The sequence below is a fragment of the Crotalus tigris genome, unplaced genomic scaffold (assembly GCF_016545835.1).
Source record: "Crotalus tigris isolate CLP2741 ecotype Arizona unplaced genomic scaffold, ASM1654583v1 scf7180000018403.257466, whole genome shotgun sequence".
Taxonomy (NCBI): domain Eukaryota; kingdom Metazoa; phylum Chordata; class Lepidosauria; order Squamata; family Viperidae; genus Crotalus; species Crotalus tigris.
The window spans coordinates 206,814-225,932 of record NW_024096986.1 but is presented as its reverse complement, the minus strand read 5'-3'; the positions used below and the strand labels follow the sequence as shown (position 1 = coordinate 225,932).

Sequence of the window (19,119 nt, the reverse complement as noted above, 5' to 3'; positions counted from 1 at the left end):
GTAACGGTGTCCTGCTCTAGAGGGGGGTGGGGTGAGGGGTGGACTAGATGACCTCCGAGGTGCCCTCCTACTCTCTTATGTCGTGAGGGTCTCCTGCTGGAGCCGTGGGTTGGACTAGATGACCTCCAAGGTCCCTTCCAGCTATGTAATTCTCTAAGAGACCTTCCAACTGTTATTTTGCCGTTCGGTAACGGTGTCCTGCTCTAGCAGAGGGGTGGACTAGATAACCTCCGAGGTGCCCCCCTACTCTCTTATGTCGTGAGGGTCTCCTGCTGGAGCCGAAGGTTGGACCAGATGACCTCCAAGGTCCCTTCCAGCTATGTAATTCTCTAAGAGACCTTCCAACTGTTATTTTGCCGTTCGGTAACGGTGTCCTGCTCTAGCAGAGGGGTGGACTAGATAACCTCCGAGGTGCCCCCCTACTCTCTTATGTCGTGAGGGTCTCCTGCTGGAGCCGAAGGTTGGACCAGATGACCTCCAAGGTCCCTTCCAGCTATGTAATTCTCTAAGAGACCTTCCAACTGTTATTTTGCCATTCGGCAACGGTGTCCTGCTCTAGCAGAGGGGTGGACTAGATGATCTCCGAGGTGCCCTCCTACTTTCTTATGCTGGAGTCGGGGTTGGACCAGATGACCTTCAAGGTCCCTTCCAGCTGTGTAATTCTCTGAGGGTCTCCGGCTCGAGCAGCGGGTTGGGCTGGATGACCTCCAAGATCCCTTCCAGCTCTGTTCCGATGGAAAGGCTGCTGGGAGGAGGCGGGGGGGGAGGAGAGAAGGGGGGGGAGGCGACCCAGCCCGAAGCGGCCGTTGTGCGATTAATAAACCCGGAGGGAAAAAATAGCCCGTTTCCTGTGGCTGGTCAGGGGGGGGGCGGGAGGGGGCGGGGGGGGTCGTTCTGGGTCTCCTTTTCCTTTCGATCACGTGATTTCCAGGCAGCGCCGCCGTCCGGAGACTTTCGCTTTCCTCCGCTATTCAGATGCAGCTTCCTTCCCGAGGAGGGGAGGGAGGGAGGGAGGGGAGGGGCGGGGCCTCCAGTTAAGGGGGAGGGAGAGAGGTGGGGAAGGGTCGCAAATGGGGCGGCCCAAAGGCAAGGGGGAGACTTGCGGGGGGGTGGGGTGGGGGCTCCGAGGAGAAAAAGCGGAGGCTTTCAATCTGAGTCCGCAACCGCGGTTTGTCCGGAAATCTCCCGCTAGAACAGCGGGTTGGACTAGAAGACCTCCAGGGTCCCTTCCAGCTCTGCCCTTCTAGGATTCTGTCTGGGTCTCCTGCTCGATCGGACGGTTGGACTAGATGACCTCCGAGGTCCCTTCCAACGGTCCTTCTAGGATTGTGTCCGGGTCTCCTGCTCGAGCACGGGGTTGGACTAGATGGCCTCCGAGATCCCTTCTATAACTCATTCTATGATTCTGCAAGGGTCTCCTGCTGGAGCAGGGGGTTAGACTAGATGACCTCCACGGTCCCTTCCAACTGTCCTTCTAGGATTGTGTCCTGGTCTCCTGCTCCATCAGGGGGTTGGACTAGATGACCTCCACGGTCACTTCCAACTGTCCTTCTAGGATTCTGTCCGGGTCTCCTACTCGAGCAAGGGGTTGGGCTAGATGACCTCCGAGGTGCCTTATATTCTATGATTCTGGGAGGGTCTCCTGGAGCAGGGGGTTGGACTAGATGACCTCCGAGGTCCCTTCTGTAACTCATTCTATGATTCTGGGAGGGTCTCCTGCTCCAGCAGGGGGTTGGACTAGATGGCCTCTGAGGTCCCTTCTATAACTCATTCTATGATTTTGCAAGGGTCCCCTGCTGGAGCAGGGGGTTGGACTAGATGGCCTCCGAGGTCCCTTCCGACTCTCCTTCTAGGATTCTGGGCGGGTCTCCTGCTGGAGCAGGGGGTTGGACTAGATGGCCTCCGAGGTCCCTTCCGACTCTCCTTCTAGGATTCTGGGCGGGTCTCCTGCTGGAGCAGGGGGTTGGACTAGATGGCCTCCGAGGTCCCTTCTGTAAGTCATTCTGTGATTCTGCGAGGGTCCCCTGCTGGAGCAGGGGGTTGGACTAGATGACCTCCGAGGTCCCATTCAACTGTCCTAGGATTCTGTCCGGGTCCCCTGCTGGAGCAGGGGGTTGGACTAGATGGCCTCCGAGGTCCCTTCTGTAAGTCATTCTGTGATTCTGCGAGGGTCTCCTGCTCCAGCAGGGGGTTGGACTAGGATCGTCGACCACGACCGGAAGCCTGGGAGCCCTCCCTCCCTCCCTAACTCCCTCCCTCCCCTGCTGGCCAGCTGCCAATCACCGTCTTCGGAGCGATCGCCGGGTGGATCCCGGAGCAGGAAGCCAAAAGGGAAAGCGAGGCACAGCGAAGAGGGGATGGGAAGACACACACACACACACACACACACACACACACACACACACACACACACACACACACACACACACACACACACACACACACAGACACACACCCTTGTCCCTCCCGCGCCCAGGTGGGGTCCGGACAAGATCCCAGGTGGGTGGCTGCGTTTGACGCCCCCGGTTGCTTCCTGGGATCCACCGGCGGCTCAGCTGGAAGATCCGAAGATCTCTCCGCCTTTCGGGCGGCCGTGGAGCTCTTCTCCGGCCTGGCGGGGCTGCCTGCTTGGGGATCCCGGATCCAGACTTCCCTCGGGATCTGCTTCCCGGCCCTCCCTGTCGGGTGATCTCCCCCCTCCCGCTGGGGTTCTCCTTTCCCCGTCGTCAAGGATCCACCCGCCGTTCAAAGGGCGAGGAGATCCGGCCGAGAGGCGGCCTGGGAGAGCAGCGGATCCAGCCGGCGGGGATCAACCGGTCCCTCCGTCCAGGTGAGACGCCCTCCGCTCCCCAGAAGCGCCAAGAGGGGGCCTGGCTGGGGCAGGAGAAGTGGACCTGGGCGAAAGGGAGGGGGGGCTCCTTCCGAGGGCATCCAGTCGTTCCTCGTTTCTGGGAGAGCCCCCCCCGCCCAACGGGTGGGTGGGAGAGCCGAGACCCTCCTGTTAGGGGAGGGAAAGGGAGGGGAGAGGCTGTCAGAGGGGGAGGGGGGGAGGGAGGGGGCTCAACGGGTGGAGCTGGATAGCCGAGATCCTAAGGCGGGGAAGCGGAGGGCTGAATCCCTCGGGATCCCCTCCCGCCGTCTTAGCAAAGGAAGGCCGAGGAAGGAGGGGGAGGGAGAGGGAGGGGGCTTCCCAACAGGTGGGGGCACAGAAGCACCTCTTCTCTTCTCTTCTCTTATTCTCTTCTCTTCTCTTATTCTCTTCTCTTCCATATTTTCTATTCTATTCTATTCTATTCTATTCTATTCTTCTCTTCTCTTTTCTCTTCTCTTCTCTTCTCTTCTCTTCTATATTCTTCATTCCATTCCATTTTCCATTCTCTCTTCTCTTCTCTTCTCCTCTCTTCTCTTCTCTTCATTCCATTCCATTTTCCATTCTCTCTTCTCTTCTCTTCTCTTCTCTTCTCTTCTCTTCTCTTCTCTTCTCTCCTCTCCTCTTCTCTTCTCTTCTCTCCTCTCCTCTTCTCTTCTCTTCTCTTCTCTTCTCTCCTCTCCTCTTCTCTTCTCTTCTCTCCTCTTCTCTTCTCTTCTCTTCTCTTCTCTCCTCTCCTCTTCTCTTCTCTTCTCTTCTCTCCTCTTCTCTTCTCTTCTCTCCTCTTCTCTTCTCTTCTCTTCTATTATTCTCTTCTATTATTCTATTCTATTCTATTCTATTCTCCTTCCTTTCAATATTCTATTCTATTCTATATTCTATATTTATATTCTACATTCTACATTCTATTCTATTTTATAATGTTCTACATTCTATTCTATATTCTATTTTATTTTATATTCTTCATTCCATTCCATTTTCCATTCTATTCTATATTTATATTCTATATTCTACATTCTATATTCTATATTCTAGTCTACATTCTATATTCTATTTTATTTTATATTCTTCATTCCATTCCATTTTCCATTCTCTATTCTATTCTATTCTGTTCTGTTCTGTTCTGTTCTGTTCTGTTCTCTAAATTCTATATAGAATGTCTGAAATGGTATAGGGTTTCCTGCCTGAGCAGGGGGTTGGACTAGATGACCTCCAAGGTCCCTTCCATCTATTCTATTCTATTCTATTCTGTCTTTATATTCTATATTCTATTCTTCATTCCATTCCCTATTCTATTCTATTCTATTCTATTCTATTCTATTCTATTCTATTCTATTCTATTCTATATTTTTCATTCCATTCCATTCCATTTTCCATTCTATTCTATCTATTCTGTTCTGTTCTATTCTATTCTATTCTATTCTCCATTCTATTCTATTCTATTCTATTCTATTCTATTCTATTCTATTCTATTCTATTCTTCTGTTCCATTCTATTGTTCTGTTCTCTTCTATTAATTCTCTTTTATTATATTCTTTTTCTATATTCTATTATATTCTATTCTTCATTCCTCTATTCCATTCCATTCCATTCCATTCCATTCCATTCCATTCTATTCTATTCTATTCTATTCTTCTGTTCTATACTATTAATTCTCTATTCTATTATATTCCTTTTCTATATTCTATTATATTCTATTCTTCATTCCTCTATTCCATTCCATTCCATTCCATTCCATTCCATTCCATTCCATTCTATTCTATTCTATTCTATTCTATTCTATTCTATTCTATTCTATTCTATTCTTCTGTTCTATACTATTAATTCTCTATTCTATTATATTCCTTTTCTATATTCTATTATATTCTATTCTTCATTCCTCTATTCTGTTCTATTCTATTCTGTTCTATTCTATTCTATTCTTTTTTTTAATAGAATTTTTTTTATTTTCCATTTATTCAACATATACAGCAAAATTCACTTTACAAAATAACCATAACCATAATCATAGGTGCCGCTTGCTCCTTCGCCCCACGCTGCATCCACCCTCTCTAATACCTTCCCCCCCTTCCCTCCTCCCCACCTACTCTCTTCCCCTCCCCTTCTCCTCTTACCATCCTACTTCCTCCCTTCACCTTCCTCTCCTCTCATCCCTCTCAAATACAGGAATACAGCGTAGGGGAAGTGCCCAAGCAGCATGTCTCTCGTAAATTATCATATCTATATTATCCTATTCTGCCTACTTACCCACTCTCCCACCCACCCACCCTCAACCCCCCCCCTCACTTCCCAGAGCAGAGTACAGGTTATTAATAACAAAATTAACAATATACAATAACAAAAAGAAAAAAGAAGAAAAAAAAGAAAAGAAAAAAAATCATACTTAGCCCTTAACTCCTCTTAAATTACATCATCATAAACAAGTCTGTTATACAAAATTTACTATAAAATTTACTCATAAAATAAATGAAACTTTGTAGTCCCGTACTTCTTCTGAATATAATCTATCCATCTTCTCCATACAATAATATATCTTACTTGTGTATGATGCTTTAAATAAGCAGAAATTTTGGCCATTTCTGCAAAATTAGAAACTTTAGATATCCATTCTTCTAGAGTAGGCAACAAATCTTTCTTCCAATATGAACCTACTAGTAACCTTGCTGCAGTTAATAAATTCAACATTAAAATAGTTTCTTTGTCATCTAAATCCACAAAAATACCCAATAGGAATAATTGAGGAGTAAACTTTATCTTCCTTTTAAAAATCTTTTGAATATTCCACGAAATCATAATCCAAAAAGCCTTTACTTTTTTACAATTCCACCAAACATGAAAATATGTCGCATCTGTATTACCACATCTCCAACATTTGGGTTGTAAATTAAAGTACATACAAGATAATTTTTTAGGATCTAAATGCCACATATAAAACAGTTTATAAAAATTTTCCCTCAAATTTTGGGCTTGTCTAAATTTAACATTTCTGATCCAAATTATCTCCCATAAATCCAATGGGATCGGTTCCTGGATATTCTGAGCCCATTTAATCATACAGTCTTTAACCTAAAATAGAATAATAAAAATCTCTTGCCTTTGAAACTGTAGTTAATCTGTAACGTGTTCCATTATAATTCACTACTATTCCTCTTGGAATCTCCCATCTGAACTGGATTTGGCGATGTTTTAACTCATCAGACAAAAGGTGAAATCTTTTCTGCCTCTTAAAATTTTTGGACATATTTCTTTTAAAATTATCACATCTTGGGCTGCAATTTGAAACCTCTGTTTATAAAAAGCCTGTATAATTTCATTGCGAATAGATCTTCTGGAAAAATAAATGACCACATCTCTTGGTAGGTTTCTCTGTCTAGCAACCCGTGAGCTGACTCTAAAAAATTTTTCTATCTCATTCCCAACTGCTTCTGGTCTCCATCCAAGATTAAAAGCAATATCTTTAACAATAAGCATCTTTAAATCTTCCTGCATGTTTTCTTTCAATCCCCTGATGTGCAATGCAAACTCCATTTCTCTTTATTGTGAAATAGTTTGTTCATCCTGTGTAGATTCAATCTTGTTCTCCACTTCCTCCATTCTAGATTCCAGTCTTGTTTCATTTTCAGTAATCTTCTCCATTTTATCATCAATCCTTTCAATATGCAAAGCAAGACCTTGAAACGCAAATAATATATCCTCTATGACTTCCTTATTTTTTTCTCCAATAATTCTTCTGTAATAGCCCTCTCTGCAATTATAAGGTCTTTTACCTCCTCTTTAATATCCAAAGCATTCATTTTTAAAGCTTCTTGTAAATCTTTAAGAGAAATTGCAGGAGGAGGGGAGGGTGGGGGTTACTTTGGTTTAGCCTGAGAAACAGGTTGAGTCATTGGAGAGGAGATAGAAGCTTTAGGAACTGAGACCAAACGTTTTGAAGCCATTCTCTTAAATTCAAAGGAGCAAAATTCTTGCCTCTATAATATCACAGTTCTTTAAATAATAATAATAGTAAAAAAGAGAAAAAAAAGGAAAAAGAGAAAAGAGGAACAAGATTCTTGACTCTATATTTGAAACATAAACTGTAACCAACTTTTAACTTTGTTGCAAAATCAAACAAGAAAGATAGTCGCCATTTTGCCTTTCACTTTCCCTTTCTTCTTCAAAAGGGGAAAGTAAACAATAAAAAGGGAGAAGATACTTGCAGGAGTTAAAGTCACAATCAATCCTAAATCCACTTTCTCCTGGTTTGCTCCGTCTGCATATAAATACTCACAAAGCCACCCAAAAAAGCAGATGTGGGAGCGGCGTCTTGCTTCGTCCCAGAACTTCAGAACAAAGACATCCTGGAGCGCGGAGTTGGCTTAGGCTCCGAGGGAGCTCTACCCTCCGATCTCCAAAATTATAGGGGATCCAGGGGAGCTCTTCCTCTACCTGAGTGGCTCTTCTCTTCCCTTTCTCCCAGGGAAGAGATTCAAGCCGTGGGACAGCTGATTATCAAAGTCTCGCCGGCTTTTACACGATCCGGGAACGAGCAGCTTCTAAGAAAGCCGCCATCATCGCGGCTTGATCCACCGGAAGTTATTCTATTCTATTCTATTCTATTCTATTCTATTCTATTCTATTCTATTCTACTCTACTCTATTCTATTCTATTCTATTCTATTCTATTCTATTCTAGACAGTCACTTGTCTGAGATGGTGTAGGACCTAGTTTCTCCTGCTCGAGCGCGGAGGCTGGACTAGATGACTTCCAAGGTCCCTTCCAGCTCTATTCTACTCTACCTCTGCCCAGCACAGAAACTGGAATACCGTCGGTGGGCGGCCACATGGGGGAGCTCCAGTTCTGCCTGTCTTCTCCAGCAACCCTTCTGCCGCCTTTGGGGGTCTGCGCGGGATGCCGGGGGAAGGCGTCCCTCTCCCCCAAACTCTCGACAGGGGTGGTCTTGACAAGAAGGACAGGTGGTCCTCAGCTTACCAGCCATAACTGAGGCCCAAGTTTACGTTGCTAAGGGAGGCTGCCCAGTTGGATGACATTTGAGGCCACGGTCACGAAAGGATGTGTCGTAAGACGAGGCCTTCCTGGGGAATCGCTGTATGGTTGTGAGAGAGGGGAACACTCCTGGAGGAGGAAGGAAAGGGGTCCAGGGAGGGGGTCCAGAAAAGGGGTCCAGGAAGGGGGTCTGGGAAAGGGGTCAAGGAAGAGAGTCCAGGAAGAGGGTCCAGGAAGGGGGTCCAGAAAAGGGGTCAAGAAAGAGGGTCTGGGAAAGGGATCCAGGAAGAATGTCCCAGAAGGGGCCCCAAGAAAGTGGTCATGGATGGGGGTCCAGGAAGAGAGTCCAGGAAAGGGGGTCAAGCAAAAGGGGGTCCAGGAAGGGGTGCGAACTGTCTCCTAGGTCAGTTCACTGGTGTGTCACTCAGTCTCCTGCATCCCCCAGCCGGTTCAGGAACAGGACGACTCGGCCTCAAGGGCCGTTGGGAGGGGGGGACTCTCTTTGCCCCCCCAATTCCCGCTTGTGTCTTCTAGGGGGGAACCTCCGAGCGAGGCAGCCTCTCCTTTGGCTCATCCCGTTTCGCCGTTCACGCAGCAACCCCCGAGATTGGCGCTGTGCAACTGGTCTGGAAATGGCTAGAAACCTCCAAGGTAAAGTCTTGGGCCCGGAGGGTGGAGGTGGAGGGGGGGTGGGATGGGGTAGGGGCGGGCACAGGGTGCGATGGCCGTACGCTGCCGACCGGGTCACCGTCTTGTTTCTTCTCCCCTTTGGGATTGCAGGGCCTGATCAGAGGATCGTCCTGGTGGGCAAAACCGGAAGTGGGAAAAGTGCGACGGGAAACACCATCCTGGGAAACAACGTCTTTGAGTCTAGGTTGAGTTTTAGGTCATCAACAAAGATTTCCCAAAGGGAGGAGAGCCTGTGGAATGGCCGGAAGGTGGTGGTGGTGGATACGCCGGGCTTTTTCGACCCTGGGGTTCCAGAGGCCCAAACTGTGATGGAGCTCATGAAGTCTATGAAGTTTTGCACCCCGGGCCCCCACGTTATTCTGTGGGTCATGCGTATTGGCTATTTCACCCGGGAGGAGAAGGAGATGCTTCAGCTGGTCAAAGAGGTGTTCGGTCGCAAAGGCAAGAATTACCTGATCCTTTTGTTCACCCGCAAGGAGGACCTGGAAGGGGAGACGCTGGAGGAATTCATATCCAAAGAAAACGTCGCGCTTCGGGAACTGGTGGCCTACTGTGGGCACCGCTGCCTGGCCTTCAACAACAAGGCCAAAGGAGAAGAACGGGAGGCTCAGGTGGCCGAACTGATGCGGATGATCGATCAGCTCGTGTACAAGAACGGGGATGCGACTTGCTACACGGAGGACATGCTGAGGGCGGACATAAACCACTTCAAAGAAAGGCGTGGTCCGGAAATGGCTGGAAGCCTCCGAGGTAAAGTCTTGGGCCCGGGGGGTGGTGGTGGAGGGATGGTGGGATGGGGTAGGGGCGGGAACAGGGTGCGATGGCCGTACGCTGCCGACCGGGTCCCCGTCTTATTTCTTCTCCCCTTTGGGGTTGCAGGGCCTGATCAGAGGATCGTCCTGGTGGGCAGCACCGGAAGTGGGAAAAGGGCGACGGGAAACACCGTCCTGGGAAGCAACGTCTTTGAGTCTAGGTTGAGTTTTTGGTCACCAACAAAGACTTGCCAGAGGGAGGAGAGCCTGTGGAATGGCAGGAAGGTGGTGGTGGTGGATACGCCGGGCTTTTTCGACCCTGGGGTTCCAGAGTCCCAAACTGTCGCGGAGCTCGGGAAGTGTATGAGGTTTTGCACCCCGGGTCCTCACACTAGTCTGTGGGTCATGCGTCTTGGCCACTGCAAAATTGTACATTGCCTCCCAGTCGGCCTTGGGCAGGGCCAAGGCAGCGGGGGCCGTTCCCTCACTGTTTCCAGGGTGGCTTCGCAGGCGACATGAAACCACTTCGCGGGCCGCATCCAGACCCCGGGCCTCGGGTTTGACGTGTCTGGTATCGGGGGTACCTTTCTCAATAGTAGCAACTGGGAGAGGGACCTCGGAGTCTTAGTGCACAGTCCCTTAAATAGGAGCCAGCCGTGGGCTGCAGCTGCCAAAAAGGCCAACGCAGTGCTCGGCTGCCCCAACAGAGGGATAGAAGCAAGATCAGGTGAAGGGTTACTACCACTTTACAAGGCCTTGGTAAGGCCACCCTTGGAATCCGGCATCCAGTTTTGGTCCCCGCGATGTCAAAAAGATGTTGAGACTCTAGAAAGAGTGCAGAGAAGAGCAACAGGGATGATTAGGGGACTGGAGGCTAAAGCTTATAAGGAACGGCTGCTGGAATTGGGACTGTCTAGTTTAACGAAGAGAAGGACGAGGGGGGACAGGATAGCAGCGTTCCAATATCTCAGGGGCTGCCCCAAAGAAGAGGGAATCAAGCTGTTCTCCAAGGTGCCTGAAGGCAGGACAAGAAGCAACGGGTGGAAACTCAGCAAGGAGAGAAGCAACCCAGAACTAAGGAGAAACTTCCTGACAGTGAGAACAATTAACCCGTGGAACCACCTGCCTCCAGAAGCGGTGAATGCTCCAACACTGGAAGTTTTGAAGAAGAGACTGGACAGCCGTTTGTCCGAAATGGTGTAGGGTTTCCTGCCTGAGCAGAGGGTTGGACTAGATGACCTCCAAGGTCCCTCCCACCTTCATCATTATTATTATTATTATTATTATTATTATTATTATTATTATTATTAAGAGACTGGACAGCCATTGGTCTGAAATGGTGTATGGTTTCCTGCCTGAGCAGGGGGTTGGACTAGATGACCTCCAAGGTCCCTTCCAACTTTATTATTATTATTATTATTATTATTATTATTATTATTATTATTATGAAGAGACTTGACAGCCATTGGTCTGAAATGGTGTATGGTTTCCTGCCTGAGCAGGGGGTTGGACTAGATGACCTCCAAGGTCCCTTCCAACTTTATTATTATATCAATCATCGCACAGTCAGCCAGATGTTCAGACTGGATTTGGCATTTTGTCTACCTATCGAGTCCTTACCCAGGACCTGGGATAGGCAGATGTGGATGTTTGATGGTATTACAGGTATCGTCGCAGGATGGAAGCAGTTCCTAGTAAGGCCGCCTTTTGCAATTGACTAATAGCGAATTTGTCAATGCCAATGGTGTTCAAGTGGTGCTCCAGTTGTTTTGGGATTGCGCCCAAGGCGCCTACGACTATTGGTACTACCCTTGCTTGCTTTTGCCCCAGTCTTTCTATTTCTATTTGTAGGTCTTTGTATTTTGTTATCTTCTCCAGTTCTTTCTCTTCTATTCTGCTATCTCCAGGCACTGCCACGTCCACTATCCAGACTTTTTTGTCTTTCTTATCGACAATTGTTAAGTCTGGGGTGTTATGTTGCAGGTGCTTGTCTGTTTGAATTCTGAAGTCCCAGAGCAGTTTAATTTTATCATTTTCTATGACTTTCTCTATTTTATGATCCCACCAGTTTTTGCTTACAGGCAAATGATATTTTTTGCAGATCTTCCAATGCACCATTGTTGCTACTTTGTCATGCCGCTGCTTGTAACCAGTCTGTGCGATCTTCTTGCAACAGCTTACCAAGTGGTCCACTGTTTCTCCAGCTTCTTTGCATAGGCGGCACTTACTGTCTGTTGCTGTCTTCTCAATTTTGACTTTGTATGCCTTTGTCCTTAAGGCTTGGTCTTGTGCAGCCAGAATTAGTCCCTCGGTCTCTTTCTTCAATTTTCCTGCTCTTAGCCATTGCCAGGTTTTATTATTATCTGCTTTCCCAGCTATTTTTTTCATGTATTGGCCATGTAGTGCTTTGTCTTCCCATGCCTCTATTCTGTTCTTCATTTGGTCTTTCTTGTAGGCCAGTTTGGTCTCTCCAGTAGTTAGTAAGCCTTCCTGATATACTAATTTCAGTGCATCTTCATCATTGTTCTTCAGATATTCTTCCAAAGCCATTTTTTCTTCTTCAACCATCTGATGTACTTGTAGCATTCCACGCCCACCTATTTGCCTTGGTAGATAAAGTCTATCAATGTCACTGCGTGGATGAAGGGCATGATTCATTGTCATTATTTTTCTAGTCTGCCTATCCATTGCTTTTAGTTCTGCTTGAGTCCAGTCCAAGGTCCCTTCCAACTTTATTATTATTATTATTATTATTATTATTATTATTATGGAATGATCCGACTGCCTCGGACTTTCCCCGCTGAACGACCTGGTCGTGTTGGGTCCGTCTCAGACTTTAAGTCAGGCTCACTTGCGTTCCTCTTGTCCCTCTCTCACCTTCCGGTGCCTCCCCCCCCCCCGGTCCCGTTACCGTTGTCCGGATGCAAACGAAGCTGCGTAGCGAGTCAGCCATAACAGACCGGCTACGATGGCCCGTACGCTGACTTTGTGTCTCTTCTCCCCTTTTGGGTTGTAGGGCTCGAACGGCGGATCGTCCTCGTGGGCAGAACCGGAAGTGGGAAAAGTGCGACGGGGAACACCATCCTGGGAAGGAAAGTCTTTGGGATGTCACCTAGGTCAGCTACAAAACGTTGCCAAAAGGAGGAGATGCTGTGGAACGGCAGGAGGATTGTGGTGGTCGATACGCCTGGCTTCCCGGACACCGGGCATCCAAACGCTGCCGACATGAGCGAGTGTCTGAAGTTATGCGGCCCGGGTCCCCACGTTATTCTCTGGGTCATGCGCCCCGACCGTGTCTCCCAGAAGGGGAAGGACGTGGAACGGCTGATCCCCGAGATCTTCCGAGAGAAAGGCAGGGATTATGTGATCCTCCTGTTCACCCACAAAGATCAGCGGGAAGGCGAACCGGCTGAAAATCAACCGGATCAAAAGGAATTCCTGGCCGGCTGGGAGAACCGCTGCCTGGCCTTTAACAACATGGCCGAAGGAGACGAACGGGAGGCTCAGGTGTACGAACTAATGAAGACGATTGACCGGGTCGTGTTTGAGAACGGAGACGCTCTTTATTACGGGGTGAGAAGTGGCTCCTCCTCCTGTCCTATCATCTAATTAACAGAATCTTGACAACGTCTCCCGTTCACTCCGGCTGGTGCCGAAGAGCATCAAGGCAAGGAGAGCCTTGAGGTTCTTTCTCACCTTTTCCTGTTTTCCCGAGCCGAATCTCTGTTTTCGGAACAGCTGCCTGGCATCTTTCTTCCTTCCTTCCGTCCTTTCTTCCGTCCTTCCTTCCTTCCTTTCTTCCGTCCTTCCTTCCATCCTTCCTTCCTTCCTTCCTTCCTTCCTTCCATCGGCCAACATGGATTCAGTTGGGAGGGCACTTCTGTTTCAACCAAAGCTCCAATTAAATCTCCTCCTTGCTTAGGAAAGACGCTGTGTGATGTCAGAATCCAATCATATTTCATCTTTAATTATCGAATATAGAAACTCCCAATTCTGCCTTCTTTGGATTCTGCCATAAGAGGGAGAGAAGGGGGAGAACAAAGGGGCTTTATGGCCCTCACTTCCTTCAGTACACTTCAAAGAGCTGAATGCTGAATGTGTGTTTATTGTAACATCAAAGCGTTAACACTAGAGAACCTTATCATAACAAAGCTGGATACTTGCCTTTCATGTAGTTACCTGAAGTCTCCATTCAGACGGAAGAAAGAAGAAAGGGGGTGGAATTGTGATACTTGAAACTATCACTGGAAGGGGGGTTGATTGGGTGGGACTACTGGGGAACCCCTTAAAACCTTGAATGGGAGAGCTTGAACCCCAAGTCCTGTCTAGCATGCCTGCAACCATTTTCTCTTAATAAAGGATTCCTGTTGGAAGAATTATTCCAAGAGTTCTGTCTTCTTAAGATGCAAAGTGGGGTGGGTCCTTACATTAGACAGGACTTGCAAAATTAATCCACCTGGAAAGGAGACCCTTGCCGGGGGATTTTGCAAAAATTTACCATGTCAGACAATGGAGCAAGAGAGGGGGAAAACTCCCTGGAAAGAGAGCCGCTGACCCAATTGGAACCTTGCCAGATGTTGGGATCCGAGAGGTCAGATTCCTCAGGAGAAGAAGTGGTGGAGACACAGGACCACAAGCCTCGCTGGTCGATGGGCGTTGGAAAGAAAAGTGAGTGGGGAAAGGAATCAAGAAAGGTGACCCTGAGACGGGGACCAAGCAACCAGAATGGAAGCAGGAGATGGAGAAATCCCTGCACGCAAGTGAAGAGGGAGGAAGCTGGGCACCGTACTCAGACTGGATCCTAGAGAAAGCTATTGACCTGATGAAAAGAACTCTCAGCTCCCTAGGAGAGGAGAATACTGAACCCTACGGCCGCCCCAGTTCCTGGAGCCGCAAAGGGAGAGACACCGAGGGGGACATGGAACCTGCAACCCAAGGGACATCTACTGATCCAGGAGCTCCCACCCCCTACCGGACCACAGATGGCAATCTGGACGGAAGGCACTACCACCCACAACAGCGGCACCGATCCATTCCAAGACGTCCACCGTTGGAAGTGAAATTCAAAGGGGAGCCAACACGCTTGGGGTTTTTCCTACCCAAGTCCTCAGCTACATGGAGGAATATGGGCAGGATATTCCCAGCGACAAAGCCCGCATCCGGATCGTGCAATCTGCCCTGGATGGACCAGCTGCGGATTGGGTAGTGAACTTGCATGACTCCAATGCCCCAGAACTCAGTAACTTCAACCGTTTCATGTCCTCTTTGAGAAGACGATTTGAAGACCCCCTGGCTGATCGCAAAGCCCGTGAAAGAATAACAACGATGAGGCAAGGCAAACGCCCAGTGGCTGAGTATACACAAGAATTCCGGGCCATTGCCAGCAAACTGAATTGGCCAGAAGACATCCTCCTTGGCCATTTCAAAGACGGACTAAACTATGATCTATATGATGCTTGCCTGCCCCGAGGGGACCCACATCGACTTGAGGAATGGTACGTCTTGGCAGAGGAAGCAGAGATCGACATATTGAAGAGGCACCGCCGAGGAAAACAATGGAGCCGCCCCCCGCCTGAGCTGACACACCAACCGGTGAAATCATTGGATACAGCCAAGAAGCAAATGGGATGTTTCAAGTGCGGAAGAGAAGGGCATCGAGCTGTAGAATGCCGCTCAAAGGCCCCCCAGCACAACCCAGACAGATCCCCAATCAACAAACCCGGAAAGTCTTCAGCTAAGCCAAAAGAAACGGCCATGGAAATTGCAGAAACCCCCACCTCTGCTCACCAAGGGGAAAGGACTCCAGCCTACACCACAGGGCCGGTGGATGCCTCAGATGCCAGCTCGGAGGGCGAACCCCTGGTAAGTGGATGCATCACACCCATCTTCAAAACAGTGACTATATTAATCCCCCCCATGCCCGAAGCTGTGAAGGTGAAAGCCTTAATAGACTCTGGCTGCACCCGCTGCCTCATTAGCCCAACACTAGTGGGGAATCTGGGCATCCCATCCAGGAGACTGGAACAACCAATCTCATTTGGCCAGCTAGATGGATCCATAGCAGGGGGGGTGCCAGCTACCCTAGCCACTTTGCCAATACATCTCTCCCTGGGCAACCATGAAGAGGACTTAACGTTTGTGGTGACCCCAGGTATGGAATGCCCAATGATTCTAGGGATGGAATGGTTGAAAAAATGGAACCCCTGGGTAAATTGGAGGACGACAGAAATCAAATTCCCGAAGGGGGACCCTATGGACTTAAAACCCCAAGGGAGGCTACCAGAATCAAGAATAGAAAAAGCATCCATAGGAGAGGAAAAAAGATTAACAGAAATACCAGAGGAATATAGGGACCTTGCTGAAGTCTTCAGTGAGGAGAGGGCGAATGAGCTTCCCCCCCACCGACCCACAGACTGTACCATTGAATTCAAGCCTGGGGCAAAACTCCCGAAGCCCAGATTATACTCCATGAGCCCAAAGGAGAAGGAGGAAATGGAAAGATTTATAAAAAAAAACCTGGAGAGAGGTTTCATTGAGCCAGCCAAGCCTAAAGTGGCTGCCCCGGTCCTTTTTAGAGAGAAGAAGGATGGCTCTTTACGTTTATGCGTGGATTATAGGGCCCTGAATACAATCAGTGAAAGCAACCTATACCCGCTGCCCCTCATGAAAGACATGCTGTCACACCTATCGAAAGGGAAAATTTTTTCTAAACTAGACTTAAGGGAAGCTTACTATCGAGTGAGAATCAAGGAAGGGGACGAATGGAAGACTGCATTTAACTGCCCCATGGGGTGCTATCAATTCAAAGTCTTGCCATTTGGATTACAAGGGGGCCCTGCAGTCTTTATGCAACTAATCAATGACGTTCTAAGGGAGCACCTGTTTAAGGGGGTCCTTGTTTACTTGGACGACATTCTTATCTTTACTGAAACAAAAGAAGAACACGTCAAACTTGTCAGAGCGGTTTTAAAGAAGCTGCGAGCCGCTCACCTATATGCCAAACTCTCAAAATGCGAATTCCACCAGGAAAGGATAGACTACCTAGGCTATCGCATATCCCCACAGGGCATTGAAATGGACCCAGAGAAGGTCAAAGCAGTACTAAATTGGGCACCACCCCGCACAAGAAAGCAACTACAAAGTTTCCTGGGCTTTGCAAACTTTTACCGCCAATTCATCCCCTCATTTGCCCAGATAGCCTTGCCCCTCACTAACTTACTAAAAACGAAGGGAGCATCCTTAGTAAAACCTAGCCAGCCACTAACATGGACAATGGAGTGCCAAGCAGCGTTTGAGAGACTAAAGAGACTTTTTTCTGCCGAACCAATACTAAGGCACCCAGACATGGACAAGCCCTTCGTAATACAGGCAGATGCAAGTGATGTGGCAGTGGGGGCTGTGCTATTACAAGAAAATGATGATGCAGTATTGCAACCCTGTGCATATACATCCAAGAAACTCACGGAAACAGAACAGCGCTGGCCCGTATGGGAGAAGGAGGCTTATGGGATACGTTGGGCATTACTCACGTGGCGACAGTTCCTGGAAGGCAACAAAATCCCCTTCCAGGTGTGGACTGATCACAAAAATTTAGAAGCCCTGAAAACTTCCAGGAAACTCAATCCCAAACAAGCCCGCTGGTCCCAGCATTTTCACCAATTCCAATTTAAGCTCAAACATTTACCAGGAAGAAAGAACTTCCTGGCAGATGCTCTATCTCGCATGCCCCAATATAACAGCGCACGAACCACAGACTCTAGACCAATAATGGCAGAGTCACAACTGGCAGCACCAGTAACCACAAGAACCCAAGCCAAAATAAAACCACAACTGGACAGCCAAACTGGGATTGAATTCAGAAAAAGCTTGGAAACAGATGAATGGTTCCAGAAAAACAAAAATGTGTGCACAATGAGAGACGGGTTGCCTTGGGTAGGGGAAAAGTTATATATACCAACAACTCAAAGAGTAACTTTCATGCACCTTTGCCATGACACAAAATCAGCAGGGCATTTTGGATTTGTAAAAACTTTACATTTAATTAAACGGCAATTTTGGTGGCCATCCATGAAAAAGGACATTGAAAGTTATATAGCCAGTTGTCCAAAATGTGCCACGGCAAAGAGGTTGCAAGGGAAAGTGCCAGGACTATTGCAAACAGTGGCAAGTCCCTCAGCCCCCTGGAGAGAAATAGCCATGGATTTTATAGTGGAATTGCCAGAAAGCAATGGGAATACTGTGGTCTGGACGGTCACGGACTTGTTTTCCAAACAGGTGCACTTTATCCCTTGCCAAAAGATTCCCACTGCAAAAGCCTTAGCAAAACTTTTCATCCAACACATTTACAGATTGCATGGGGCACCCCAACGCATCATCTCTGACAGGGGGGTGCAATTTACGTCTGCATTTTGGAAGGAATTTTTATCCCTCTTAGGAACCACTCAGGGACTGACATCTAGCCACCACCCTCAAGGAAATGGGGGGGGGGAAAAAATGAACTCCGTACTTAAGCAATATTTAAGATGTTTTCTTAGTTTCCAGCAGACCGAGTGGGCGGACTTACTCCCTTTTGCAGAAGTTGCCTACAATAATGCAGTCCACTCCAGCACAGGTTACACTCCTTTTCAAATAGCCACCGGTCAAAGTTTCAACCCCATGCCAGAATTAACCCCAAACGAACCAACGATCCCCTCGCTGAAAGAATGGATGGAGAAATTACAAAACACCTGGCCAATAGTCAGAAAAGCACTAGATGAAGCTAGGCAGGCATATAAAACACAAGCCGATAAAAAAAGGGTTGAGCCTACACCATTCATTATAGGAGAAATGGTGTACTTATCTACAAAATACCTAAAGTCCCTACAGCCCTGTAAAAAACTTGGACCAAAATATATAGGACCTTTTCCAATTAAAAGAATCATAAATCCAGTAACAGTAGAATTAGAATTACCCAAAAATCTCAGGCAAATACACCCAATTTTTCATTGCAGCTTGCTGAAAAGAGAGCATCAGTCACCTCTACGGCCAAAAATCCCCCCCCCCACCTCCAATCATGGTGGAGGGTGAACAACACTTCGAAATAAAGGAAGTCCTTGACTCTAGGAGATATCATGGAGCAACTCAGTACCTAGTTGCCTGGAAACACCTCCCTCCCTCACAAAATGAGTGGGTCCATAAACGTCATGTCAGAGCCCCGAAGCTATTGAAGAAGTTTCACACAGAGTATCCTAACAAGCCTAACTAAATTTTATACTTGTGTTTTCTTTCAGGTGGATCTCTCTTATTTTTAAGAGGGGCCGGATGTCAGAATCCAATCATATTTCATCTTTAATTATCAAATATAGAAACTCCCAATTCTGCCTTCTTTGGATTCTGCCATAAGAGGGAGAGAAGGGGGAGAACAAAGGGGCTTTATGGCCCTCACTTCCTTCAGTACACTTCAAAGAGCTGAATGCTGAATGTGTGTTTATTGTAACATCAAAGCGTTAACACTAGAGAACCTTATCATAACAAAGCTGGATACTTGCCTTTCAAAGAAAGAAGAAAGGGGGTGGAATTGTGATACTTGAAACTATCACTGGAAGGGGGGTTGATTGGGTGGGACTACTGGGGAACCCCTTAAAACCTTGAATGGAAGAGCTTGAACCCCAAGTCCTGTCTAGCATGCCTGCAACCATTTTCTCTTAATAAAGGATTCCTGTTGGAAGAATTATTCCAAGAGTTCTGTCTTCTTAAGATGCAAAGTGGGGTGGGTCCTTACAGTGTGGTTTGTTTGACTTTGGAGGAGGGGTGGGTGGGGTGAAGAGCAAGCTGGGAAGAGAA

The 19,119-nt window shown here is 47.7% G+C and overlaps 1 protein-coding gene across 1 annotated transcript in view; it reads left to right on the top strand.

Moving 5' to 3' along the window:
• Positions 1-8,066: 8,066 nt before the first annotated feature.
• The window catches only part of LOC120311964, a 32,581-nt gene continuing 21,528 nt past the window's right edge, over positions 8,067-19,119 (top strand). The window contains exons 1-3 of the mRNA XM_039352093.1: positions 8,067-8,506; positions 8,636-9,295; positions 12,314-12,904. Coding sequence (XP_039208027.1) covers positions 8,146-8,506; positions 8,636-9,295; positions 12,314-12,904 — 1,612 coding nt within the window. The 5' untranslated portion in view covers positions 8,067-8,145. The remainder of the gene's footprint in view (positions 8,507-8,635; positions 9,296-12,313; positions 12,905-19,119) is intronic.